At 45.1% G+C, this 27,304-nt stretch overlaps 1 protein-coding gene across 1 annotated transcript; it reads left to right on the forward strand.

Annotated features, from left to right (window-relative positions):
- The first annotated feature begins 1,800 nt into the window (after positions 1 to 1,800).
- Positions 1,801 to 27,270, forward strand: RPN1 (ribophorin I). The gene is made up of 10 exons (XM_002758678.6): positions 1,801 to 2,079; positions 4,586 to 4,650; positions 10,198 to 10,504; positions 17,844 to 18,053; positions 19,379 to 19,571; positions 21,222 to 21,321; positions 22,033 to 22,171; positions 22,390 to 22,509; positions 24,807 to 25,052; positions 26,644 to 27,270. The coding sequence occupies exons 1-10, from the start codon at positions 1,819 to 1,821 to the stop codon at positions 26,824 to 26,826; spliced, it is 1,824 nt and encodes a 607-aa protein (XP_002758724.1). The 5' UTR covers positions 1,801 to 1,818; the 3' UTR covers positions 26,827 to 27,270.
- The last annotated feature ends 34 nt before the right edge of the window (positions 27,271 to 27,304 follow it).

Below are 27,304 nucleotides of genomic sequence, written 5' to 3' on the forward strand. Positions count from 1 at the left end.
TAAAAACACACAAACAAGCCAGGTGTTGTGGCGAGCACCTGTAATCCCAGCTAATCAGGAGGCTGAGGCAGAGAATTGCTTGAACCCAGGAGGTGGAGGTTGCAGTGAACTGAGATTATGCCACTGTACTCCAGCCTGGGTGACAGAGTGAGACTCCATCTCAAAAATAAAAACCAAAAAACCCCAAAAGTTTGCTGCTTTCACTTTGCACTGTGGACTCACCCTGAATTCTTTGTTGTGCAAGATCCAAGAACCCTCTCTCAGGATCTGGATCCAGACTCCTTTCCTGTACACAGGCACTTGTCACCATGCCCGGCTAATTTTTGATTTTTTGTAGAGATGGGGTTTCACCTTGTTGCCCAGGCTGGTTTCAAACTCCTTGGCTTAAGGGATCCTCCCTACTCAGCCTCCCAAAGTGCTGGGATTGCTGGCATGAGCCACTGTACCCAGCCTTGTTTGTTATTTATGACTAGACTGAGGTAATGCATTTTTGAGAATGTTGTGGCAATATCACAGAAGTGATGTGCCTTTCTCAATGGATCCTAACAGTAGATACATAATGTCATTATGTTTTATACCTGGGGATGTTAACTTTGATCACTTGTTTAAAGTGGTGCCTGCCAGGATTCCCCACAGTAAACTATTTCTTTCTTTGTAAGTACTAAACATTTTATTTTATTATTTTTTTTCTTCAAAATTGGATGTCATAAACATTTCATTTTTATTGATTTATTTTTTTGAGAGGGAGTCTTGCTCTGTAGCCACAGCTGGAGTGCAGCGGCACGATCTTGGCTCACTGCAAACCCTGCCTCCCGGGTTCAAGTGATTCTCTTGCCTCAGCCTCCCGAGTAGCTTGTAGCTGGGACTACAGGTATGCACCATCACGCCCGGCTTTTTTTTTTTTTTTTTTTGAGACGGAGTTGCCCTGTCACCCAGGCTGGAGTGCAATGGCGTAATCTTGGCTCACTGCAACCTCCGCCTCCTGGGTTCAAGCGATTCTCCTGCCTCAGCCTCCCCAGTAGCTGGGATTACAGGTGCGTGCCACCACGTCCGGCTAATTTTTTGTGTCTTTAGGAGACGCAGGACTTCACCATGTTAGCCAGGCTGGTCTGGAACTCCTGACCTCGTGATCTGCCCGCCTCGACTTCATAAGTGCTGGAATTACAGGCGTGAGGCACCGCCCCCGGCCTCATGCCCGGCTAATTTTTATATTTGTAGTAGAGACGGGGCTTCACCATGCTTGCCAGGCTGCCTCGAACTCCTGACCTCAAGTGATCTGCCCGCCTTCGTCTCTCAAAGTGCTGGGATTCCAGGCGTGAACCACCGCGCCCGGCCTAATTATTAACCATTTCAGTAGAGATGTTTTGAAACTCTGCATATATCCTGTTTCGGCTTCAAATTCTGCCTACTAATTTTAGCATCTATCGGTGGATGTGCAGAAGGCCGGCTTTTACTTTCTGAGTCTGAGCAAAATTTCCGTGTCTCAAGGAGCTAAACAAGCAGAATTATTGGACAGGAAGAATGGTAGGAGAGAGCAGAGACCTAGGCAAGGGTCGTTCCTGTAAAAATTAGGTAAATGAAGCCTAATCATAATAAGTACACTCGCACTACAAATAGAAGGATGGATCAGCCAGCTCTGAGAAAAGTTTGCAATTAGGCGCGGGGGCGGCTGCCCGGTTGCCCTGGAGACGGGGTCCTTTCTCGTTGGGCGTCGCCATTTGTGCACCAGTCCTTGCCCAATGAGCGGCTGCTTAGTGGCGGGAGGGCGGGGTACCCTGGCGGCGCTCTGCCCGCCCTGGCGCTCTGCTCTTTCCGGTCATGGAGGCGCTAGCCGCCTGCCTGTTTTTGCTCCTGTGGTTTGGGGCCTGGGCCCCCGCACCGGGCAGCGCCTCCTCCGAGGCACCCTCGCTGATCAACGAGGAGGTGAAGCGCACAGTGGACCTAAGCAGCCACCTGGCAAAGGTGACGGCGGAGGTGGTCCTGGCGCACCTGGGCAGCAGCTCCACGTCCCGAGCTACCTCTTTCCTTCTGGCTTTGGAGCCCGACCTCGAGGTTCGGCTGGCGCATCTAGGCGTGCAGGTGAGTGCGGGCGACCCCTCAACGCCGCCCCCGGCACTCTTCCCGCCAGTCCGGCGACTCGGCCCGCTCCCCTCTACGCTTCAGGAAATGCCTAGACCCGGGCGGTGGGTGGGGCGGTCCTGGGCACAGTCCTTGGGGTCGGCTCGGGGCCCGGGAGGAGCTGGGGTGGCCAGGGGCCCCAGCGCCTCCGCGGCCAGTGCGTGCCTGCCCTCCCGCCTTGGCCACGTCAGCACTGGCTTGCCCCCGTCGGGCCGCTGCTCACAAGGGCAGCCGGTTGGATCTGCGGCCGACTAGCCTCGGAGCTTGCCGGCACATGGGCTGTTCTCTGCATCGCTCGGGCGACCTCCAGCCTATAGAAAGCACCTCCCTTCCGTAAGGCGAGCGCGGCGGTCCCCCGGCCCGGTACCAGCGGGCGCCAGACTTTATTTCTCACGGCCCTACACAGTGGCCCAAGTGGAGGACAAATAAATGAGTTAAAATGAGTTTCACTCTCTTAATTCACTGTCTGGTCCGTTGTAGGCGCTTCTTCCTAGACATACAGAATCACCAGAAATGTTAACAGGTTTCGCATTTTTAAGTTGGTAATCACTTGAAATCACTATTAATGTGACGCATTTCTTAAGGTTGCTAATGAACGCTTTCTAAATGTTAAAACTCTTTTTAAAGTTAGTTTTAGAACTCCTGTACATAATATAGTTTATTTTATGCTGTACAGAAAAGGAAAGTCCAATTCGCTCCCTTCCCCCTACTGCCTCTCATTCTTAAACCTCGGCAAGAAATGGCTGTGTTTGCCTTAAATGCTTCCAGGTATTTCAGTGATCACTAAAGAAAATGTTGGATTTGCGGGTAGAGGGAATACACACATACAGAGATTTGCTTTTTTCTTTTTTTCTTTTAATAAGACGGGGTTTCACCATGTTGGTCAGGCTGGTCTTGAACTCCGACCTCAGGTGATCCGCCCACCTTGGTCTCCAAAGTGCTTGGATTACAGGCGTGAGCCCCCACGCCCGGCCAAGATTTGCTTTTTATTACTATTGTTATTAAACAATTTTGTTAAATGATTACTTAATTGTTTGTTGAGAGAATAGTCATTATAGTGTCACATTGCTTCTAAGCACACTTCAATCTTTGACTGAATATAGAGCTATAAAACTGGGTTTATAGTGATTACTTTTCTGAAATGACTCCTCTTTATTTTCATGCCTGTCCATGATGAAATAAAGTTTTACTCAAAGGCTTATGGAAAGATAGATCAAAACTTCATGTAAATTTGCCCAGTCACCTTTGAATGTCTTAAATGTCAACTCCCATTCTTTGTTGAAGCCAGCTGTGATTTAATGAGCTTGTTACAGTATAACTGGACCCCAGCAGGAGCTCAGCTGTCCTGCCATCATGCTCGTGAGCTAGGTTAATGTACTTATTTTATTTTATTTTATTTATTTATTTTTTTTGAGATAGCACTTTGCTCCGTCACCCAGGCTGGAGGGCAGTGGTGGGATCTCAGCTCACCGAAACCTCTGCCTCCCTGGTTCACACAGTTCTTCTCTGCCTCAGCCTCCTGAGTAGCTGGGACTCACGCCCAGCTAATTTTTGTGTTTTTAGTAGCGACGGGGGGTGGGGGCGGTTGTGGTGGTGGTGGTTTTCCACCGTATTGGCGACGCTGGTCTTGAACTCCTGATCTCATGATCTGCCCGCTGCGGCCCTCCAAAGTGCTGGGATTACAGGTGTGAGCCACCATGCTGGGCCCTATCTTGTTTTTATTTTATTTTTTTCTCCCAACTTCATTGAGGTGTCTACCAAAAAAAAAAAAAAAAAAGAAAAAAAATGAAACTTTTCCATTACATCATTAAATATATTTCTATGAGGATGCTTATTTGAATGTATATGAGGAAAGCATCAAGAAAGACATCTTTGAGAAGTATATTTGGAAGTGTAATCTTTATGCATATGTGTTTATTTGATCATTCAGGAAAATGTTATGCATTTATAGAGGTTTAATGCCACTTTGTAAAAGTGAGTCTTTGACAATATTCCTGTGTTTCAGATGAAAAAAAAATTGTTAGCTGAAATGAAAATTCACTCTCTAAAAAGTTCTGATAGTTTGAGTACTTTAATGTGGACGTTCTAAAGCACTTGGTTAATTGTTGATTCAAAATTTAGGTGCCAAAAGACAAGAAGAATAAACTGCTTTTTCTTTTTTTAGAGACGGAGTTTCGCTCTTGTTACCCAGACTGGAGCGCAATGGCGCGATCTCGGCTCACCACAACCTCCGCCTCCTGGGTTCAGGCAATTCTCCTGCCTCAGCCTCCTGAGTAGCTAGGATTACAGGCACGCGCCACCGTGCCCAGCTAATTTTTTGTATTTTTAGTAGAGACGGGGTTTCACCATGTTGACCAGGATGGTCTCGATCTCTTGACCTCGTGATCCACCCGCCTCGGCCTCCCAAAGTGCTGGGATTACAGGCTTGAGCCACCGCGCCCGGCCTAAACTGCTTTTTCTGTTGTAGGTGAAGGGAGAAGATGAGGAAGAGAACAATTTGGAAGTACGTGAAACCAAAATTAAGGGTAAAAGGTAAGCCAACAAAGAATATATCTTGTCTCTTCTTGTTAAAGGTTATCATGTCAGGGTTGGGATAATGTGGGATCATAAACTAGGAGAGTTGCTTAGGAAGTGCCTGCTGTATTGGAGGGTTTTGTTTGTTTGTTTTGTAGAGAGGAGGTCTAGCCATGTCGCCCAGGCTGGTCTTGAATTCCTGAACTCAAGCGATCCTCCTGCCTCGGCCTCTCAAAGTGCTGGGACTACAGTTGTGAGCCACTGTAACTGTCCTAGAGGATTTTTTTTTTTTTCTTGAGACAGGGTCTGGCTCTGTTGTCCAGGCTGCAAGTACTATGGCACCGTGTTGACTCACTGCAACCTCTGCTCCCAGACTCAAACCATCCTTCCACCTCAGCCTCCATAGTAGTTGGGACTAGAGGGGTGTGCCACCATGCCCGGCTAGTGTGAGTGTGTTGTGTATGTATTTTTAGTAGAGAAATGGTTTTGCCATGTTGCCCAGGCTGGTCTTGAACTCCTGGCCTCAAGCAGTTATTTGCCTCCCAAAGTGCTGGGATTATAGGCGTGAGCCCATCACGCCCTACTGCGGATGTTTTAATTAATGTATGTGATTATAAGCAACATGCTGTAATATATTCTGGACTCATTTATGTCTTGTCATTACTAATGCTGAAATTGGATTCTGCTAAGCAGTGGCAGTTTGTTTTATATGAAGAAAGTAGTTACTTTCCATGTCAGATCAGTTCTCCCTCCTGGTTCCGCAGAGCTTTATGTGAGAACTCCAAGCTGTTTGCTGTAGTAAGTATCTTCCTATCTATGGTTGGTTGCCATTCTGTTTTCAAGGGGTAGACAACCTCACTGGATCCCCCACCCCTAAGCCTTCAGAGCATTCAAAGTGGTAACTTCTTTGAAGGTCTTCTGTGAAGGCTGAGTGGGTTTAAATTCGCATAGTTGTCTTCTCTGACCTCAGCACCTAGCAAGGAGCCTGAAACTTCTTTTTTAATTTTATTACTATTTTTTAAAAGATGGGGTTTCACCATGATGGCCAGGCTGGTCTTGAACTCCTGACTTCAGGTGATCTGCCCACCTTGGCCTCCCAAATTGCTAGGATTACAGGTGTGAGCCACTGTGCCCGGCCCGGAACTACTTCTTTATTTATTTATTTATTTTGGAGACAGACTCTCACTCTGTTGCTCAGGCTAGAGTGCAGTAGCCCTGTCTCAGCTCACTGCAACATCTGCCTTGCAGGTTCAAGCAATTCTCCTGCCTCAGCCTCCTGAGTAACTGGGATTATAGACATCTGCCACCATGCCTGGCTAGTTTTTGTATTTTTATTAGAGATGGGGTTTCACCATGTTGGCAGGCTGGTCTTGAACTCCAGACCTCAGGTGATCCGCCTACCTCGGCCTTGCACAGTGCTGGGATTACAGGCCTGAACCACTGTGCCCAGCCCTTTTTTCTTTTTTCTTTCTTTCTTTCTTTTTTTTTTTTTTTTGAGACGGATTTTTGCTGTTGTTACCCAGACTGGAGTGCAATGGCGCAGTCTCGGCTCACCACAACCTCCGCCTCCTGGGTTCAAGCAATTCTCCTGCCTCAGCCTCCCAAGTAGCTGGGACTACAGGCGCGCACCATCATGTCCAGCTAATTTTTGTATTTTTAGTAGAGACGGGGTTTCACCTCGTTGACCAGGATGGTCTCGATCTCTTGACCTCGTGATCCACCCGCCTCGGCCTCCCAAAGTGCTGGGATTATAGGCATGAGCCACCGCGCCCGGCCCCTTTTTTCTTATATATGAGTACATCATAACCTTGCCTTTTTTGTTTTTTGTTTTGGAGATGAAGTCTCAGTCTGTCCCCCAGGATGAAGGGCCAGATGCAATCTTGACTGACCGAAACCTCTGCCTACCAGGCTTGAGTGATTCTTCTGCTTCAGCCTCCAGAGTAGGCATCCACCACCATGTCTGGCTAATTTTTTTGTATTTTTAGTAGAGACAGGGTTTCACCATGTTGGCCAGGCTTGTTTTGAACTCCTGACCTCAGGTGATCTGCCTACTTTGGCCTCCCAGGGTGCTAGGATTACAGGTGTGAGCCACTGTGCTTGGCCATCTTTTTTGTTTTCCATGTAATCTTCATAGTTGTCTTTCTTTTGTTGTTACGTTTAATCCTCCTTGAATTAGAGTTCATGTACAACATCCTCTTAGGTGCCACATTTTAGTGCATGGTGATTATCTTGCTTTTTCGGTTACAGCCTCTGAGTGTATGAAATAGGCGTCTCACCATCCCTGAGGCTGTCAGATCTGAGAGTTAGCTTTAAACAAGTCGCTATTAAAACTGCTTTCTCTTGTAAACATTTAAGAGACTGCTCTCCTTCTCTGAGACTGTCTGAGTACCCTGTCTGTGTTTATCCGCTCCAGCTGCTATTTATTGTCCTGTAAGGTATCTCTTGAAGAGGCAAGATAACATAGTTGTTAGGAGTGTGGTTTTTACATCTTTACTGCCTGGGGTCAAATCCCATGTTTACTAGCATTTTCCTCATAGTAAAAGAATAGTGTTTACCTTATATGATCATGGTTAAGATTCACTAAATTCATACAGATAATGTACTTGGAACCTTAGTAAGTACTTAATACATTTCGAATTAATCACAAAGAAGGCTAACTAATGGAATGAAAGGAACGTTTCAGGCAGAGACATCTGTAAAGATACAGAGGTTTGACATTTCATGGTGCATTTTGTTAACTGGGCTTTCAGAGTGGCTCTTGCTCAGAGGAAGGTGAAGATGTGTAGGGTGGGTTGAGTACCATTATTAGAGGTGTGGACTTTAGGCAGTTGGGAACATTAAAAAAATTGTTTTCACGGCATACCATTTCATTCATTTCTATTTATATGTGCACACATTATACAAATTTGTCTTTATCACCTCTTCCTGCCACAGAAACTGACATATACAGTGTTTTCAGTAAATCTGTTTGAGTACATGAGTAATTGCTTTAGAAAAACCAGGTCATTCCCATTAGATCCAGCTAGAGAAGAGCTACAGGAAAAAAAAAGGCCTGCTCCATGTACGTCAGTTTGCTCAGTTCTGTGTTGTCTTAACTAGCATTTTATTGATTGAAAACCTTCATTAGCTGGTGCTTCCACATTTTGTTAAGAACTAATGTTTCTAATAATGGTCCTGGAGCACTGAAAGGTTCTGATTTGTCTTCTGAATCATCAAAGTAAAATTATGTGGCAACATTCAACAACTTGTAAAATGAAAATAGGAGTGTTGACTTGAGATTGTATAGATGGGCTTGAGTGGGGAGGAAGATTAGGACATTAATCTAGGCATGGTATTGGTTTGAATGGAGGAGGAAAAAAGGAAGAGATGAGTCTGAGGCATTTCTAAGGCAGGATTGCCCAGATACTGGGGACAGGGTAGAGTGAGGCGTCAGGAAATGCCTGAGTTTCCAGCTTAGAGTTGATTAGACGGCAGTGCTATTAAGAGAGATCGGGAATTGGGATCATGAATGATACGGTTATGTTGAATTGCCTGTGGGGTGGTCAATGGAACTGTCTGGTAAACATTTGAAAGTTTGATTTTAGAATTCAGGACAGAGAATGGGATGCGAAGCACATTTGAAACTTGAAACTCAGAACTGGATAAGACTGTCCTGGGAGAAGATACTGCTGCTTATGTTTTGAGTAGTGAACTTCACAGTAGTAATATGAAATATAATGGTGTGACTGATAAAGACAGGCAAGTTCAGTGTTCTATAAAGTCATATCAGGAAAAATGATCCGTGTTCTAACCTTTGAGGACAAACTCATTGGAGCATATTAATTCAATTTTTCACTAATGGTTTCTACATCTTCTAAAAATTGGTCTTGGTCGGGTGCAGTGGCTCATACCTATAATCCTCGTACTTTGGAAGGCCAAGGCGGTGGATTGCCTGAGCTCAGGAGTTCAAGACCAGCCTGGGCAACACAGTGAAACCCCGTCTCTACTAAAATGCAAAAAATTATCTGGGCGTGGTGACATGTGCCTGTGTCCCAGCTACCGGGAGGCTGAGGCAAGAGAATTGCAAGAACCTGGGAGGCAGAGGAGATTGCATTGAGCTGAGATCACACCACTGCACTCTAGCCAGGGTGACAGAGAAAACTGATTCAATTTAGAATTTAGTACCCTGTGCATTTTCAGTTTCCAGGCCATCTGTTTTTCTTTAAAGTATGAGTAGCTTTATTTTTTTCTCCAGATGAGGATGATACGAGCTCATTGTAAGACTTAAATCAGGGCGGGGTGGCTCATGCCTGTAATCCCAGCACTTTGGGAGCCTGAGGTGGGTGATCACCTGAAGTCAGGAGTTCTAGACCAGTGTGGCCAACATGGCGAAACTCCCTCTCTACTAAAAATACAAAAATTATTAAAAGTACTCTATTAAAAGTACAAAAATTAGCTGGGTGTGGTGGCAGGTGCTGGTAATCCCAGCTATGGGGGAGGCTCAGGCGGGAGAATCATTTGAACCCAGAGGCGGAGGTTGCAGTGAGTGGAGATCGTGCCATTGTACTCCAACCTGGGTGAAAAGAGTGAGACTTGGTCTCAAAAATAAAAAAAAAAAAGTAAAACAAATTGGAAAAGACAAACTAAAGGTTATTCTCCTACCTTAAGAGAGTTACCATTAACATTTTGTTGAACATTCCTTGAAATACTATTCTTTTTTTGAGATAGGGTTTCACTCTTGTTGTACAGGCTGGAATGCAATGGCATGATCTCAGTTTACCACAACCTCTGCCTCCCAGGTTCAAGCGATTCTCCTGCCTCTGCCTCCCTAGTAGCTGAGATTATAGTCATGCACCACAATGCCCAGCTAATTTTTGTACTTTTAATAGAGACGGGGTTTTGCCACGTTGGCCAGGATGGGCTTAAACTCCTGGCCTCAGGTAATCTGCTCACCTCGGCCTCTCAAAGTGCTGGGATTACAGGCGTGAGCAAGCCACTGCACCCAGCCAAAAGATCACCTTTAATATAATAATTTAAGTCTTTTATTAGTATGGGGCAGTGGCGAGCACCTGTAGTCCTAACTATTCGAGAGGCTGAGGCAAGCGAATCACTTGAACCTGGGAGGCGGAGGTTGCAGTGAGCTGAGATCGCACCATTGCACTCCAGCCAGGGCAGCAGAGCGAGACTCCATCTCAAAGAAAGAAAATAATAATAATTTAAGACTTTTAAGACAAATGTCTAGATGTTTCTCTCAGGGTTGTTTATAATAGCAAGAGTATAAAACAACCTTAATGTTCAACAATGGGACAAAATTTAAAAATATTCTAATAGGTAATCCCAGCTACTTGGGAGGCTGAGGCAGGAGAATTGCTTTAACTCAGGAGGTGGAGGTTGTAGTGAGCTATCACACCATTGCAGTCCAGCCTGGGTAATAGAGTGAGACTCTGTCAGGGGGAAAAAAAAAGGTGATTTCTTAAAGATAATTGTTTTTGTCTTGAATTCAAAATTTTGTGTGACTTTGAACTGCTGGTTCTGTTTTCAGTATCCTCAGTCTCTCTTAATTCTCTTGCCTTGTTCTTCCTTCAGTGGGAAATTCTTCACAGTCAAGCTCCCAGTTGCTCTTGATCCTGGGGCCAAGATTTCAGTCATTGTGGAGACAGTCTACACCCATGTGCTTCAGCCGTATCCAACCCAGATCACTCAGTCAGAGAAACAGTTTGTGGTGTTTGAGGGGAACCATTATTTCTACTCTCCCTATCCAACGAAGACACAAACCATGCGTGTGAAGCTTGCCTCCCGAAATGTGGAGAGCTACACCAAGCTGGGGAACCCCACGCGCTCTGAGGACCTGCTGGATTATGGGCCTTTCAGAGATGTCCCTGCCTATAGTCAGGTAGGCTCAGGTGGAGTCCAGCTCATCCCTGTCTGCTTCAGAGAATGTCTTGCAGAGTGACTGGTTGATAGGCTTGGCTGGTGTGGGGTGTTTGAAATCTGAAGTCATTTATAAGGTCATCCCAAAAGTGTTTAACCTGCAGTGAAATGACTCCATGGGAGTCTCGTTTCTCCTTTTGGGATCATAGGTAGAGGCTGGGGGTAGCATTTCAAGAGGTGGAATGGGAGTTGGGGGAGATGGAAGCAAGGCATTCCAGGCAGAGGCAGTAAGAGGGACAAAGGCCTTGAGATGGTGTGGCTGGGCAGATACTGGGGTAGCAAAGCTCTCGGAGTGGTTGAGGGCCTTCTTTAAATGTTGGGCCTTAGGTTGGAACTTGAAGGGAGAGGGAGCAATTAAAGCTTACAAAAATTTTGTTATTATGGCAAATTTGAAACATGCCAGAGTACAGAGACTAGTGTAAACTCCCACACACATCACTTAGATTCAGTGGTTATCAGGTTACCATAATTCAGCCACCCTTCTCTTTTTCTTTGGTGGAGTATTAAAAAAATTTTATTTTATTTTTTTTGAGATGGAGTTTCGCTCTTGTTACCCAGGCTGGAGTGCAATGGCTCGATCTCGGCTCACCGCAACCTCCGCCTCCTGGGTTCAGGCAATTCTCCTGCCTCAGCCTCCTGAGTAGCTGGGATTACAGGCACGCGCCACCGTGTCCAGCTAATTTTTTGTATTTTTAGTAGAGACGGGTTTTCACCATGTTGACCAGGATGGTCTCGATCTCTTGACCTCGTGATCCACCCGCCTCGGCCTCCCAAAGTGCTGGGATTACAGGCTTGAGCCACTGTGCCCGGCCTCTAAAATTTTTTTTAATTTGGATCTTGCTGTGTTGCCCAGCCCAGAGTGCGGTGGCACAATCATAGCTCACTGTAACCTAAAACTCCTGGGCTCAGTTTATCCTCCCATCTCAGCCTCCCATGTAGCTGAAACAACAGATGTGTATCACCATGCCCAGTTAATTTTTGTTTTTTTTTTTTTTTGAGACAGAGTCTCGCTCTGTTGCTCAGGCTGCAGTGCAGTGGCACTGTCTCGGCTCACTGCAACCTCTGCCTCCTGGGTTCAAGCAATTCTCCTGCCTTAGCCTTCCAAGTAGCTGGGACTACAGGTGCCCACCACCACTCCTGGCTAATTTTTTTCTATTTTTAGTAGAGGTGGGATTTCACTGTGTTAGTCGGGCTGGTCTTGATCTCCTGGACTTGTGATCTGTCTACCTCAGCCTCCCAAAGTGCTGGGATTGCAGGCGTGAACCATGGTGTCTGACCTTTTTGCTAGAGGATTTAAAGCAAATCTCAGAAGTTACGTTTTTTTACTCTACCTACTTCCATATCATCTCTAAAAAATATGGCTATTTTAGATGTTTAAGATTTCTTTGCTCTGAGTGCAGTGGTACATGCCTATAGTCCTAGCACTTTGGGAGGTCGATATGGGAAGATTGTTTGTTGTCCAGGAATTCAAGACCAATCTGGGCAAAATAGTGACACCTCATCTTTGCAAAAAATAAAAAGCTGGGCATGGTGATGCACTCCTGTAGTCTCAGCTACTTGGGAGGCTGAGGCTCAAGGATCAGCCCAGGAAGTTGAGGCTGTAGTTAGCCATGATTGCACCACCCCACTCTAAAAGATTTCTTTGCATCTTTATGTGTGTTTAGAACATGTGTCACTAAGGATGAACAATCAAAATATTTTGTTCTAATGCTACTGGAAATAATTACTTATTGTCTTTTCTTTTTCTTTTCTTTTTTTTTTGAGTGGGCATCTCGCTCTGCAGTGGCACGATCTTAGCTCACTGCAACCTCTGGCTCCTAGGTTCAGGCAACTCTCCTACCTCAGCTTCCTCAATAGCTGGGATTACAGGTGTCCGCCATCACACCCGGCTAATTTTTGTATTTTTAATAGAAACATGATTTCACTCTCTTGGCCAGGCTGGTCTCGAACTCCTGACCTCAGGTGATCTACCCACCTTGGCCTCCCAAAGTGATGGGATTACAGGTGTGAGCCACCACACCTGGCCTGTTTCTTGTCTTTTTTTTTTTGAGATGGAGTTTCGCTCTTGTTACCCAGGCTGGAGTGCAATGGCGCGATCTTGGCTCACCGCAACCTCTGCCTCCTGGGTTCAGGCAATTCTCCTGTCTCAGCCTCCTGAGTAGCTGGGATTACAGGCATGCACCACCATGCCCAGCTAATTTTTTGTATTTTCAGTAGAGACGGGGTTTCACCATGTTGACCAGAATGGTCTCGATCTCTTGACCTCGTGATCCACCTGCCTCGGCCTCCCAAAGTGCTGGGATTACAGGCTTGAGCCACCGCGCCCGGCCCTTGTTTTGTTTTTGAGATGGAGTCTTGTTCTGTCACCAGGCTGGAGTGCAGTGGGGCGATCTTGGCTCACTGCAACCTCCAACCCCCTGGTTCAAGCAATTCTCCTGCCTCAGCCTCCTGAGTAGTGGGATTGCAGGCAAGTGCCACCATACCCAGCTAATTTTTGTATTTTTGGTAGAAACGTGGTTTCACCATGTTTGCCAGGATGGTCTCAATCTCCTGACCTTGTGATCTGCCTGCCTCGGCCTCCCAAAGGGTTGGGATTACAGGCATGAGCCACCATCCCTGTCCTGTTTGTTGTCTTTTAAATGTCAGGTTGATACATAGTTAGGGCTGTTCATTTTGGGTTGTTTTAAATTTTTTTTTTTGAGACAGAGTCTCACTCTGTTGCCAGGCGTCAGGCTGGAGTGCAGTGGCACAATCTCGGCTCACTGCAACCTCTGTCTCCCTGGTTCAAGCAATTCTCCTTCCTCAGCCTCCCGAGCAGCTGGGACTACAGGCGCACGTCACCACGCCCAGCTAATTTTTGTATTTTTTAGTAGAGACGGGGTTTCACCATGTTGGCCAGGATGGTCTCGATCTCTTGACCTCATGATCTGCCTGCCTCGGCCTCCCAAAGTGCTGGGATTACAGGCTTGAGCCACTGTGCCCGGCTGTTTTAAGCTCTTAAAAGCTTTTTATTGGCCAATCGCTGTGTCTCATGCCTGTAATTCCTGCACTTTGGGAAGCTGAGACAGGTGGATCACAAGGCCTGGCCAATATGGTGAAACCCCATCTCTACTAAAAACACAAAAAATTAGCCAGTCATGGTGGCATGTGCCTGTTGTACCAGCTTACTCAGGAGATGGAGACAGGAGAATTGCTTGAACTTGGGAGGCGGAGGTTACAGTGGGCTGAAATAGTGCCACCGCACTCCAGCCTGGGTGACAGAGTGAGACTTTGTCTCCCAAAAAAAAGAACTTTTTATCAACTTAATTTTTTGAATATGAAAATAACATGATTTCATAGTCAAAATTATATAACAAGTTACAAGGCCAGGTGCAGTGGCTCATGCTTGTAATCCCAGCCCTTTGGGAGGTTGAGGCAGGCAGATCACTTGAAGCTAGGAGTTCAAGACCAGCCTGGCCAACATGGTAAAACCTCATCTCTACTAATAATACAAAAATTAGCCAGATGTAATTGCTAGGCTGAGGCATGAGAACTGCTTGAACCCGGGAGGTAGGGATTGCAGTAGCTAAGATTGTATCACTCAACTCCAGCATGGGTCACAGAGCAAAACTGTGTCTCTGAAAAAAAAAAAAAAAAAAAAAAAACCCAACAAAAAAAAAGCAAGTTATGGTCAGAGAACTCTTGCTTCCAATTCTCCCATTCATTTATTCTCCTTGGTAATCATTTATGTTAGTTTTTGGTGTATTCTTCTAGTTTTTCCTTCTAAATGTATGCAGATTTGCAGTAAACATATACATATTCCCCCATGTCTTAAAACATAGCTCCCTATGCATATTGTTGCACTGTGGGGTTGGTTTTGGGGAGTGAGAGGATCTCTGTGCCTCCTGCTGTGGTTGCAGAGTGCCTATGGCTCATGTGTCTGCTGTGAAGATGACAGCCTTGCTACTCTGAGCTGTGCTTTCTCTAACTGCGTGATTTCTTTTACTTACTTAAAACTGAGTGAGAATTCATATCGGGACACTGATTTTCCTTTTACGCAGGCTTTTAAAAATCTAAGTATTTTGGGATTTTGACTTTCCTCCTCCATTTTAAGTTAACAAAACGTTCATGAGAGGCTGGATGCAGTAGCTCATGCCTGTAATCCTAGCACTTTGGGAGGCCGAGGCAGGCAGATCACGAGATCAGGAGTTTGAGACCACCCTGGCCAACATGGGGAAACCCCATCTCTACTAAAGATACAAAAAAATTAGCTGGGCATGGTGGTGTGCACCTGTAATGCCACCTACTTGGGATGCTGAGGCAGGAGAATCACTTGAACCCGGGAGGCAGAAGTTGCAGTGAGCCAGGATCCCACATCATTGAACTTCAGCCTGGGCGACAGGGTGAGACTGTCTCAAAACAAACATGCAGAAAACCCAAACGTTCATGAGAAACCATTTGGCAAATGCAGAGGAAGATTTGAGGTCAGTTCACAACCACTTTTGATATTATTAACACTTTAGTACCTGAGTTGTTTCTAAGCATAGGGCTTTTTAATGTATGTATTACGTTTAATGTCATATATGTTGTGTATATTCTCTGAACATTTTACATATTACTATATTACCTTCCTTTGTCCTTTTTTTTTTTTATTTGAGGCGGGGTCTTACTCTGTCACCCAGGCTGGAGTGCAGTGGTACAGTCTCAGCTCACTGCAACCTCTGCCTCCTGAGTTTAAGTGATTCTCCCAACTCAGCCTCCCCCGTAGCTGGGACTTACAGGGATGTGCCACCATGCCTGGCTAAATTTTGTATGTTTTGATAGAGATGGGGTTTCACCATGTTGGCCAGGCTGGTCTCAAACTCCTGACCTCAAGTGATCACCCACCTTGGCCTCCCAGAGTGCCGGAATTACAAGTGTGAGCCACTGTGCTTACACTTGTGTATCATTTTTAAGTGGCTGACTCACTGATTTGCTGTTCTAGAGCTTACTTGCCAAGTTTTTATAGTTAAAAAGTTAGTTTTTCTTTTTCTATTTAATACTATAATATATATAACTTTGTATTCTCCGAATAGATTTTCTGAAGTAATGTTTTTCAAATTAAAGGATATGGACATTTTAAAATCGCTTGCTGGTTGGGTGCAGTGACTCATGCTTGTAATCCCAGTACTTTGAGAGGCCAAGTTGGGTAGATCAGTTGAGGCCAGGAGTTTGAGACCATCCTGGGCAATGTGGTGAAATTCCATCTCTACAAAAAAATACAAAAAGTAGCCAGGAGTGGCGGCGTGAGCCTGGAATCCCAGCCACTCAGGGGGCTGAGGTGGGAGGATCGCTTGAGCCCAGGAGGTTGAGACTGCATTGAGCGACGATTGTGCCATTGCACTCCAGCATGGGTGACAGAGTAATACCCTGTTTATAAAAAAAAAACCAAAAAAACTCTTGCTGTATTTTGCCAAGTAGTTTTTCTTTTTATTCTTCTTTTTTTTTAATGTGTCTGTTGCCAAGTAGTTTTTCAAAAGATTTTTTCTTTTTGAGGCACAGTCTCACTCTGTTGCCCAGGCTGGAGTGCAGTGGCGTGATCTCAGCACACTGCAACCTTCACCTCCTGGGTTCAAACGCTTCTTTTGCCTCAGCCTCCTGAGTAGCTGGGACTATAGGCGCATGCCACCAAGCCAGTTAATTTTTGTATTTTTAGTAGAGATGGGGTTTCACCATATTGGCCAGGGTGATCTCAAACTCCTGACCTCGTGATCTGCCCACCTCAGCCTCCCAAACTGCTGGGATTACAGGCGTGAGACCCTGCTGCCCGGTGATTTAATTAATTTTTTAGGATACTATGTGAAACTGCTGGTTTCCTTATACCCTTGCCTGTACTAGCATTAAATGCTATCAAATATGATTATGAGTGGATTGTACTTTTGAAAATCTAGTCACAGAATGAGTGAATAAACTAGTAAGAACTGTAACAGCTAACAAAATAGATCTTGTCCTTTTCATGGTCTTTTGGGAAGCAGGTTGTTTTCTGGCCCTTTTTTTCTTTTACATTGCATTTCTTTAAGGTTCTTAGGAGTGTATTTATAGAAGGACACTTGGATTCCTTAATGACCAGAAATATATATATATATATATAATTTTTTTTTTTTTTTTTTTTTGAGATGGAGTCTTGCTCTGTCACCCAGGCTGGAGTGCAATGGTGTAATCATAACTCACTGCAACCTCTGCCTCCCAGGTTCAAGTGATTCTCCTGCCTCAGCCTCCCAAGTAGCTGGAATTACAGGTGCCCGCTGTGATGCCCGGCTAATTTTTGTACTTTTCAGTAGAGACGGAGTTTCACCATGTTGATCAGGCTGGTCTCGAACTCCTGACCTCAGGAGATCCACCCGCCTCAGCCTCTCAAAGTGCTGGGATTACAGACATGAGCCACTGCACTCAGCCCAGAAAGATTTTTTTAGTACTAATCTCAGTGGTAAAATTGGCAAATAAATTGAGGAATTGGCGAAAGTATTGACTTTCTCGTGGACCTTATTGAGAGGTAGTACTTACCACATGGAAGAGTGAAGTCAGACCAGGAGATGGCTGGTCGGGCATGGTGGCTCACGCCTGTAATCCTAGCATTTTGGTAGGCCAAGGTGGGCAGATCACCTGAGGTCAGGAGTTCAAGACCAGCCTGGCCAACACGATGAAACCCCATCTCTACTAAAAATACAAAAATTAGCCAGGTATGGTGGCATATACCTGTAATCCCAGCTACTCAGGAGGCTGAGGCAGGAGAATCACTTGAACCTGGGAGTTGGAGGTTGCAGTGAGACACAGTTTGCACCACTGTACTCCAGCCTGGGGGACACAGCAAGATTCTGTCTCAAAAAGAAAAAAAAAAAAAAAGAAGTGAAGTCAATTTAGCAGATCTCATATTGCCACTTAGGTTTATGACCTTGAACAAGGTAATGGTAACTGCCAGGCCTTGAGACTTTTATTTGTCAAATGGGGATAAGTAGTTCTTCATCATATTGTTTGGAGAATGAAATGAGATAATGCACTTATTTAGAACTCATAAAACAGTGCCTACCACATACATGTCAGCTCCAAACATGTTATTTATTTTTTTCTGTCCTATTTTTTCAATTAATAATGTCATGAACATTTATTCCCATATGTTTGAAGAAGTCCTAGTAAACATCATCTTAAAATGTTGCATACATTAGATACATTATAATTTACCCATTCTGTTGCTGATATTTAGGTTGTTTCTAGTCAATTTGATTTAAACTAATGGTGATTTCTCTGTTGCCAAAACTTTGAACTACTTGTTTCCTTCCTTCCAGGATACTTTTAAAGTACATTATGAGAACAACAGTCCTTTCCTGACCATCACCAGCATGACTCGAGTCATTGAAGTCTCTCACTGGGGTAATATTGCTGTGGAAGAAAATGTGGACTTGAAGCACACAGGGGCTGTGCTTAAGGGGCCTTTCTCACGCTATGATTACCAGAGACAGCCAGATAGTGGAATATCCTCCATTCGTTCTTTTAAGGTATAAAATGTTTAACTTGGACATTGTGAGAAACTAGGACTTTTTATCATACCTACCTATTCTTTGCTTTTTGAAAGTAGCTAAATATGTAGATAGTTTAGGATTGACTGATGTTCATGTTGTTGAGTGGCAGTGTTAGAAATTAATAGACTCTTAAACAAATCCCCCATATATATATAAATGAGCCATTTTCTTTTTTTTTCTTTGAGACAGGCTCATTGTTACCCTTTCGGGAATATAATGGCATGATATCTGCTCACTGAAACCTCTGCCTCCTCGGTTCAAGTGATTTTCCTGCCTCAGACTCCTGAGTAGCTGGGATTACATGCATGCACCACCACATCTGGTAATTTTTGTATTTTTAGTAGAGATGGGGTTTCACCATGTTGGCCAGGCTGGTCTGGAACTCGGCCTCAAGTGATCTACCTGTCTTGGCCTCCCATAGTGCTGGGATTACAGGCATGAGCCACTGTGCCTGGCCTAAACCATATTTTTTTAATTTTTAATTTTTAAAAATTTTTATTTAAACCATATTTTTATTTATTTATTTATTTTTATTTTCATTTAATTTTCTTTTTTTTAAACCATATTTTTTACACTTGATCTTAGCCAAAAGGCCGAGAAGCAATTAAACCATATTTTTTAAATGAAAATTTGAATAGAAAAAGGAAAAGCATACTCACACTCACAGTACCATCACCCAAACACAGCTAACATTTTGATCTATTTCTTTGTTCTTTTGTAGTATTTTTAAAAAACATTTTATCATATTGCATATACAGTTTTAAAATCTTTTTTGTTTTATAAGTGAAGTCTTATAAACTTTTTTTGTACTTATGTATGATAGAAGGGTTCAGTATGTGAACCAAGTATTATCCCATCCCCCCATGATCAGAATACACTGACAGATTTGGAAGATACAATAAAGAATATCAGGTAGACAAACCCTTTCCGTAACCCTATCACCTAGTAATTTGATGAAATTTCTTACATCTTCCATGTTTAGTTTTCTTCTCTGCAAAATAACTTCCAAGATTATTTTTACCTTCGTATCATGTCTTCAGTGTTGACAAAGTTATTTGCAATTCCCTAAATTATTTACTGTTTAGAAGAATTTGGGTACTTAGACCCTTGATTGAGAAGTTGACACAGTTTCTAGAAATTTTGAAATCTTTGTGTGAATTATTTAGGTTGTTTATGTTTGGGGACTACTTTAATTAAGTACTACATATGAAGATCTTGTGGCAGAAAGTCTTCTGTGTTTAGGATCATTTCCTCTGAGCAGGTTCCTGGAGTTTGAGAAGGGCATATCTACTCTGTTGCAGACTATCCTTCCTGCTGCTGCCCAGGATGTTTATTACCGGGATGAGATTGGCAATGTTTCCACCAGTCACCTCCTTATTTTGGATGACTCTGTAGAGATGGAAATCCGGCCTCGCTTCCCTCTATTTGGCGGGTGGAAGACCCATTACATCGTTGGCTACAATCTCCCAAGCTATGAGTACCTCTATAATTTGGGTCAGTCTTCAATAGTAAGAGAAAAACTAACCTTTAATTTTGTGCATTTTTTTCCCTTCAATTAGCAGTCTTTCTAGATGGAGGGTGTTCGTTTGTCATTCTTAGGAAGGCTAGGGTATCAGGAACAACTTTTTATGAGTGGGTACAAATTACTATTTTAAAAGTTGTACATGGATTTGATAGTCAATTCAAACAGTAGGTAAAAGTCCTCTTCTTACTTGCAGTTCTGTCATTAGATAGAACTGCTTAAATTCCTTTAAATAGTTTTTGGGTTATTTAAAAAATAAAAATTCAGAGAATACTAACACTTTTATATGAGCATCCAGAACTAATGATTGTAAACATTTTGTCATATTTTCTTCAAGTCTTTCCTTTTTTTTTTTTCTTTCTTTCTTTTTTCTTTTTTTTTGAGACTGTTTCACTCTTGTTGTCCAGGCTGGAGTGCAATGGTATGGTCTTGACTCACTGCGACCTTTGCCTCCTGGATTCAAGCGATCCTGCTTCCTCCACGTCCCAAGTAGCTGGGACTACGGGCGTGTACCACCATACGCAGCTAATTTTTGTATTTTTTTTTTGTAGAGATGGGGTTTTGTCCTGTTGCCCAGGATGGTCTTGCACTTCTGGGCTCAAGTGTTTCCCTGCCTTTGGCCTCCCAAATTGCTGGGATTACAGGCATGAGTCACCACACCCAGCCTTTTTTTTTTTTTGACATGGAGTTTTGCTCTTGTTGCCCAGGGTGGAGTACAATGGCACCATCTTGGCTCACCATAACCTCCACCTCCCAGGTTCAAGTGATTCTCCTGCCTCAGCCTCTTAAGTAGCTGGGATTACAGGCATCTGCCACCATACCCAGCTATTTTTTATATTTTTAGTAGTGATGATGTTTAACTGTGTTGGCCAGACTGGTCTCAAACTCCTGACCTTAGGTGATCTGCCCGCCTCAGCCTCCCAAAGTTCTGGGATTACAGGTGTGAGCCACTGTCTGTTGGTCATTTTTAATGTGGCCCTTTGGAAGGAGGGATGCTTAAGGGTGGCCTTTGTACCTTCCCAGATCTCTGCTGTTTTAGTGTGATATACTGTAAAAACATGCGGCTTGCTTGCTGAGCTTCCCCCGCTTGGTTTTTGAGCTCCATTGTCCCTATCATGCTCAATTTTGATTCTGTTGAGCAGTTTCTCCTCAGAGTAGGGCACTGTCCCAGAAGGGGAGTTCTGTTCTCAGGGACTAGACTCTGCAGACTCGTAGACCTTCTGCAGGCCCATTTCACTCACCTTTAGGTAGGGCACTACTGCTCTGAGTTTCAGCCACTCCTCACATTGACCTGCCATGCTATCTAGGAAATCCTGGTTGTATGTTTTGGGGTTCTTCTGTTCTCAAGCCCATCATTGTCCTGTTGCTTCTCTCTGCTTTCTTCTTCACAGACACTGATAAGTGAAGGTCTTGTGGCTGTCCGTGTTTTGACCCCTGCCCCTGTCTTTCTATTGTGGGGTTCAGTAGAGATACTTGGTTGCCTGGTTTTGTTGTAGACATGGTCTGTGGGTTTTGGTTTGCTGTCTAGTTGCTCTGTCTTTATGTGGGCCCCTGTACTTCTTTCTCTCCTGCCCATTTACCCTATCTTCCGCATCATCGTGTATGTTTGCTTGATCCTTCAGGTGACCAGTATGCACTGAAGATGAGGTTTGTGGACCATGTGTTTGATGAACAAGTGATAGATTCTCTGACTGTGAAGATCATCCTGCCTGAAGGAGCGAAGTGAGTGTGACTGTTCCTCTCCTCTGCGCCCATTTTCTCTGGTTGTACCCTTGTGGTACTCTAAGGGGAGCCTGTGTTCTAGGGGCACAGTCTTTGTGTCACTTTGTTCTAGATTTACTTTATCAGGGAACATCTGCTTGGCCTCTGTTGAGTCACATGTCTACTCTGACTGCCAGAATGAGAGATCCCTTGATTTTTATCCTGTGTAGTATGTTCCATGGGGGAAAGGTAGTTCCTTAAGCAAATCCAGGGTGTACTGTTTACCAGAAGGGACAGTGGTCCTGGGCAGACAAAAGCAGGACATGTCCCCCATAAGAAGTTCCCATTCATGTGAAGAGAAAGAATATTCACAACAGCTTGTGAGACATCTGTTGAAGCCCCTAAGGGACTCACTGGTTAGAATGTACAGGAGAGCTGTGCCAATTTTGTGACTCCAAGGAGTGGGGTCAGTATCTGTGAGAACTTGGGAGTGGAGGATACAGTGGGATAGTTGTTGCCCCAGCAGAAGAGGGCTTTAAAAGAAGGGGCTTTCTGGCAGCGGCTCCCCTGTCTTAGAGAGTTGGGTTCTCCATAGCTAGGGAGGGAGCTCAGTGGAGGAGTATGAACTTAGTGACCTCAAAAGGCCCCATAGCCTTGGAATTTTTTTTATTCTAAATGTGGTTCATTGGTGTAGTTGGTTGGAGGCTATATTTTATTCCCATCTGCTTTCAGGAACATTGAAATTGATAGTCCCTATGAAATCAGCCGTTCCCCAGATGAGCTGCACTACACCTATCTGGACACGTTCGGCCGCCCTGTGATTGTTGCCTACAAGAAAAATCTGGTAGAACAGCACATTCAGGACATTGTGGTGAGTGGCTCCGCTGTTTGCCTTGCGTGCTGTCTTTCCCAGGCAGTGGGCACTGGGGCCGAGGACTCACCACCTGTCCCTCCTTGGGCTGGAGTTGTTTGAGCCCACAGCCTCTTCTGGGCTTGGGGTGGGGCAGCAGGTTGAGTGGGCCAGCCTGGGTGAGTCTAGGCTCCCATGTCCCTGCAGCCCCAATGAAGCCTGTCTCCTGCTTCTCCCAGGTCCACTACACATTCAACAAGGTGCTTATGCTGCAGGAGCCCCTGCTCGTGGTGGCAGCCTTCTACATCCTGTTCTTCACCGTCATAATCTATGTCCGGCTGGACTTCTCCATCACCAAGGTACCCTCTCAGCCTTCTTCCTGCTTGTCATTTGTGTCCTTGTAATAGCACCAGCTTGAGCACTGATCCTTACAGTGAGCCCAGGGGAGGGCACTATGGCCAGAAGACCCCTGCCTGTGTTCATCCTTGTTGGAAGGGTACTTTGTTTCTTGTGGTGACCAGCACAGGAGGTTAAGTCCCTGCTTCTGTCTTATTTTGGCTCTGGAGACAGAGTAACTTGGATGTTCAGTTGAGGTAGAAAAAACATGAAAAGATTGGTGCTTGTTATTTAGCTGTTTTGCTTCTTTGTTATTCAGTGGAACTTGGAGGTGGAACTCCCTCTTAGTCCCCTTGCCAGTGTCCCCTCTCCCTTCCCTTGTGATTCCCTGGCTTCATCAACACGATCTCCCCCCTGCACTCTCTGCTCCCTGACAGACAGGCTTCGTGGCTCTTTGGTCCTCTCCAGGCTGCACTGCCATTATCCTTAGGTCATCCTCTTGGTCTTTTCTTCCTTCTTTCCTCTATATCTCATTCTCTCATTGTTACTGAGGACTCTTGGCACCATGCCTTAGGGTAGGTACTAGTACCAGGCACTTACTGGAGCCTGGGGGGTGAGGCTTCGGGGAGGACACGAGTGAAGCTGGTACTTGAGGACTGTGGGAACGTGATGACAGGTACAGGGTGTGCTTTTTTTTTTTTGAAACAGAGTCTCGCAGTGGCGCAATATCAGCTCACTGCAACCTCCGCCTCCCAGGTTCAGGCAATTCTCCTGCCTCAGCCTCCCAAGTATTTGGGACTACAAGTGCGCACCAAGGGTGGGCTTTTAGTAGTGAGGCCTGGGAGGCCCCAAGGGCTACCCTGGGGAGGTGACAGGCAAAGAAGGTGGGGAAGGACAGTCAGCTGGAGGGGCTGATGTTTGTGAGACAGCAAGGAGGGGTTTTAGTGACACCTGTGGATAGTGGCAGGGCACGTGTGTAAGAGTTGATCCACCCTGTGTGGGTCCAGTTATATGCAGTTTTTTTTTCAATCAAATGCAGATAGGAAATACAGTACTCAATGCAGTGTTTGAGGGATCTGAAACCAAGTATGTGGAGGGTTGACTTTTTGTATACTTGGATTCCATAGGGCAGACTCCAGGACTTGAGTATGTGCAGATAGTCGGTGGCGGAGGTGGAGGGGCTTCGAAGTATAACTCTGTGTGTGTGTATGTTTAAGTGTAATTATTTTTGCTGAATCATTTGAGGTTAAGTTGTAGACATTGTGCCCCTGTACCCTTGAATAGTTGAGCATGTATGTAGCCTGAGAGCAAGGGTATTCTCTTACATAATCACAATACAGTGACCAAATTCAGGAAATGTAATGTTGCTAAAAATCTGGTAGAACAGCACGTTCAGAACTTTGTGCTCAATGGCTCCGCTGTTCTGCTTTCTGTGCCTTCTTCCTCAAAGAATGGATAATATAATTGTCTGTTAATTAATTAATAATATTAATTGGCCAGTTAATTATTACTATTGACCAACATGGAGTTCATAATTAAATTTTGCTGCCTGTTCCCCGATCAGTCACAGCTCACTACAGCCTCGAACTCCTGGGCTCAAGCCATGCTTCCACCTCAAATAGTTTTGGACTACAGGAGCATACCACATGGCCGACTAAGTTTTTGTATTTTTATTAGAGTTGGGGTTTTGCTATGTTGGCTAGGCTGGTCTCAAACTCCTGGATTGAAGCAGTCTGCCTGCCTTGTCCTCCCAAAATGTTGAGATTACAGGTGTGAGCCACTGCATCTGGCTAAAAATTTTTCTGTAGAGACGGAGTCTCATTATGTTGCCCAGGCTTGTCTTTAACCCCTGACCTCAAGTGATCCTTCTGCCTCAGCTGCCCAAACTGGGGATTGCAGGTGTGAGCCTCCATTCCTGGTCCTTTCTTTGTGTTTAATGACTTTGACATTTGTATTATAGAGACTAGATTTATACAGCGTCCCTTAATTTTGGTTTATATAATGTTTCCTGCTGATTAAATGGGCAAGACTGCTGTAAAGTAATGTGTGTGCAGGGCACACTGACATTATCCTTGTTCACATTTGTCTGCCTGCTTTACTGGACTGTGAAGTGAATGTCTACTTCATCTTTATGGCCCTAGTCTTGCCCATTGCTGAACCTGGTCCAGATTAGGTGTCAGTAGGGGTTTGACTCTGACTTTCTAAGAAGGTGGCATTTCTTTTTTGGATGGCTGGTGGTGGCAGATGTTCTTTGGGAGATAAGGTCAGAGTGGGCCCAAGCCTGGATGTTGATCACACATGGTCCCTCTCCTTCCTTCAGGATCCGGCCGCAGAAGCCAGGATGAAGGTAGCCTGCATCACAGAGCAGGTCTTGACCCTGGTCAACAAGAGAATAGGCCTTTACCGTCACTTTGATGAGACTGTCAACAGGTATAAGCAATCCCGGGACATCTCCACCCTCAACAGTGGCAAGAAGAGCCTGGAGACTGAACACAAGGCCTTGACCAGTGAGATTGCACTGCTGCAGTCCAGGCTGAAGACAGAGGGCTCTGATCTGTGCGACAGAGTAAGTGTGCATCACAGAGTCTCTTGGCTTGGGGCCCTCCATGCTTCACTGCTGTGTCCAGGGCATATACCAGGCAGCTCTCTTGCTTACCTGCATGCTTGTGGGATCAGACTGCATCTGGCCATAGCTTTTCATGTAGTACCAGTCTTTGTGGAGGAACAAGGGATTTTGGGGTCCTGGTTGTGAGCTGGGTTTGGAGGAAGCTCTGCCAGCCTCCTCAGCACTGTGTGCTCTTGTGGCCAGTATTGAGAGTAACTGCTGCTTCTCCTGGAGGCCAGACTGTCTAGGCTTCAGGCTACTCATGTTGTTGAACCTTGATTTTAGAATCAATGGGTTTGAATCCAGGCTCTGATTCAGAGTTTGTAAACCTGGCCAAGTCACCTAACTTTCGTGTCTCAGTTTCCTTATCTGTAAAATGGGAATGCTGTTAGCCCCCTCACGGGGGTTGTGTGTGTGAAATGAGTTAATGCATGCAAAATGTTCAGAACACTGCCTCATACAAGCTATGTAAAGGAGTTATGTTATCTGTAAATGAGGACAGTAACCTCTTTGCAGAGGTGCCCCTCAGAGTCCCTGACTCCCTTGTCCCGTCCCTGGCATTCCCTCTCCTTACCCTGTGTGAATTTCTTCATTACACCTACCATTTCTTTCTTTCTTTTTTTTTTGGAGATGGGTTCTCATTCTGTTGCCCATGCTGCAGTGTAGTGGTGCAGTCTCAGCTCACTGCAAGCCCCACCTTTAGGCTTAAGCAATCCTCCTACCTCAACCTCCCAAGTAGCTGGGACCACAGGTGCACACCACCATGCCTGGCTGAGTTTTTGTATTTTTTTGTAGAGATGGGGGTTTCACCATGTTGCCTAGGCTAGTCTTGAACTTCTGAGCTCAAGTGATCTGCCTGCCTTGGCTTCCAAAATGCTGGGATTACAGGCATGAGGCACTGTGCCTGGCCTGCACCTACCACTTTTTGAAATGATTTAATCTTGTGCTTAATTGTTAAATTATATGTCAGCATCTGAGGGCGAGATCCCTTATCTGTCCTTATTGCTGTTTTCTGTAACCTGGAATTGTACCTCACGCTGTGGCTCACTAAACATTTGTTGAATGTTGAATGAATGTGACTATACCAGTTTTCAGTGTGATATACAGTAGGTGACAATGGTTGTCACCCCCCTTTCCCTTGCCATTGGTCATTTGCCTAATTGAATCCCTGGACCTAATGTGGCAAGCTGCAGGGAGAGAAGGGATGGTAATAGAGCAGCCGCTATGTGCCAGGGCATGTACCAGGTGCTACCAAGTACTTTCACACTCAGTCCTCAACGATCCTGGAACGGAGATGAGGCCCAGGGATGGTGCAGGGCTTGTTCACAAGGGCCTAAGAACAGGGCTTGTGGGTGGTGAAGTTGGCATTTGAAGCCAGGCCTATCTTCTCCATAGCCAGCCAACCCTGCTGCCCTGGGACACTGTGCTCTTCGCTGTATTTGTGGCTGGTCCCTTTGGAGCTCTGGGGTCTGTAGGCCTGGGAGATGGTGGGGCCTGCTGAGTTGGGTGGGAGGACCGCTCATAAGTCCTGCCCTGCTCTTGCCTCGGCCAGGTAAGCGAAATGCAGAAGCTGGATGCACAGGTCAAGGAGCTGGTGCTGAAGTCGGCGGTGGAGGCTGAGCGCCTGGTGGCTGGCAAGCTCAAGAAAGACACGTACATCGAGAATGAGAAGCTCATCTCAGGAAAGCGCCAGGAGCTGGTCACCAAGATTGACCACATCCTGGATGCCCTGTAGCCCCTGCCCATGCCCTCAGGGGGGCCCAGGGGTGCCTGCACTTCACTGTGGCAGGCAGAGTGGGTGGTAGTAGGAGGTTGAGCATGGAGGCCAGTCAAGGCTGACATCTGTAAAAGGCCTTTAAGGAGGAGAAACCAGGCCCTGCCTCAGGCAGTGTGAACAGCTTGCTGTTTGTTCTTAAATCTTCCCTTTTTTAAAAAAAACAAAAAAACTTAAAAATACTCCCATTAAAAACAAAACATCTTTGTGTTTTGAACAAAGGGATTTTCAATATTTGATTGGTATTCTGTTCTGAAGCCTAGGATATTTTTTCAGCCTATAAAATCCCTTATTTTATGCCCTTCTAATTCCTGATGTTTAGGTATTTTGTGAGTGCATGTGTTATTTTTTTTTTTTAAAAGTGTGTGTGAACAAATGGAAATAAAGCAGGGACTGTGAATATTGGTTTTCCTGTTGAAGATCTCATAATTTAATTCTT

This window comes from Callithrix jacchus, chromosome 15 (genome assembly GCF_049354715.1).
Source record: "Callithrix jacchus isolate 240 chromosome 15, calJac240_pri, whole genome shotgun sequence".
Taxonomy (NCBI): domain Eukaryota; kingdom Metazoa; phylum Chordata; class Mammalia; order Primates; family Cebidae; genus Callithrix; species Callithrix jacchus.

Coding starts and splice junctions, on each gene's coding strand:
- RPN1 (XM_002758678.6), top strand. CDS start 1,819: ATGGAGGCGCTAGCCGCCTGCCTGTTTTTGCTCCTGTGGTTTGGGGCC. Junction 18,054..19,378: donor CCTCCATTCGTTCTTTTAAG/GTATAAAATGTT, acceptor ACTCTGTTGCAG/ACTATCCTTCCTGCTGCTGC. Junction 19,572..21,221: donor TGAGTACCTCTATAATTTGG/GTCAGTCTTCAA, acceptor TTGATCCTTCAG/GTGACCAGTATGCACTGAAG.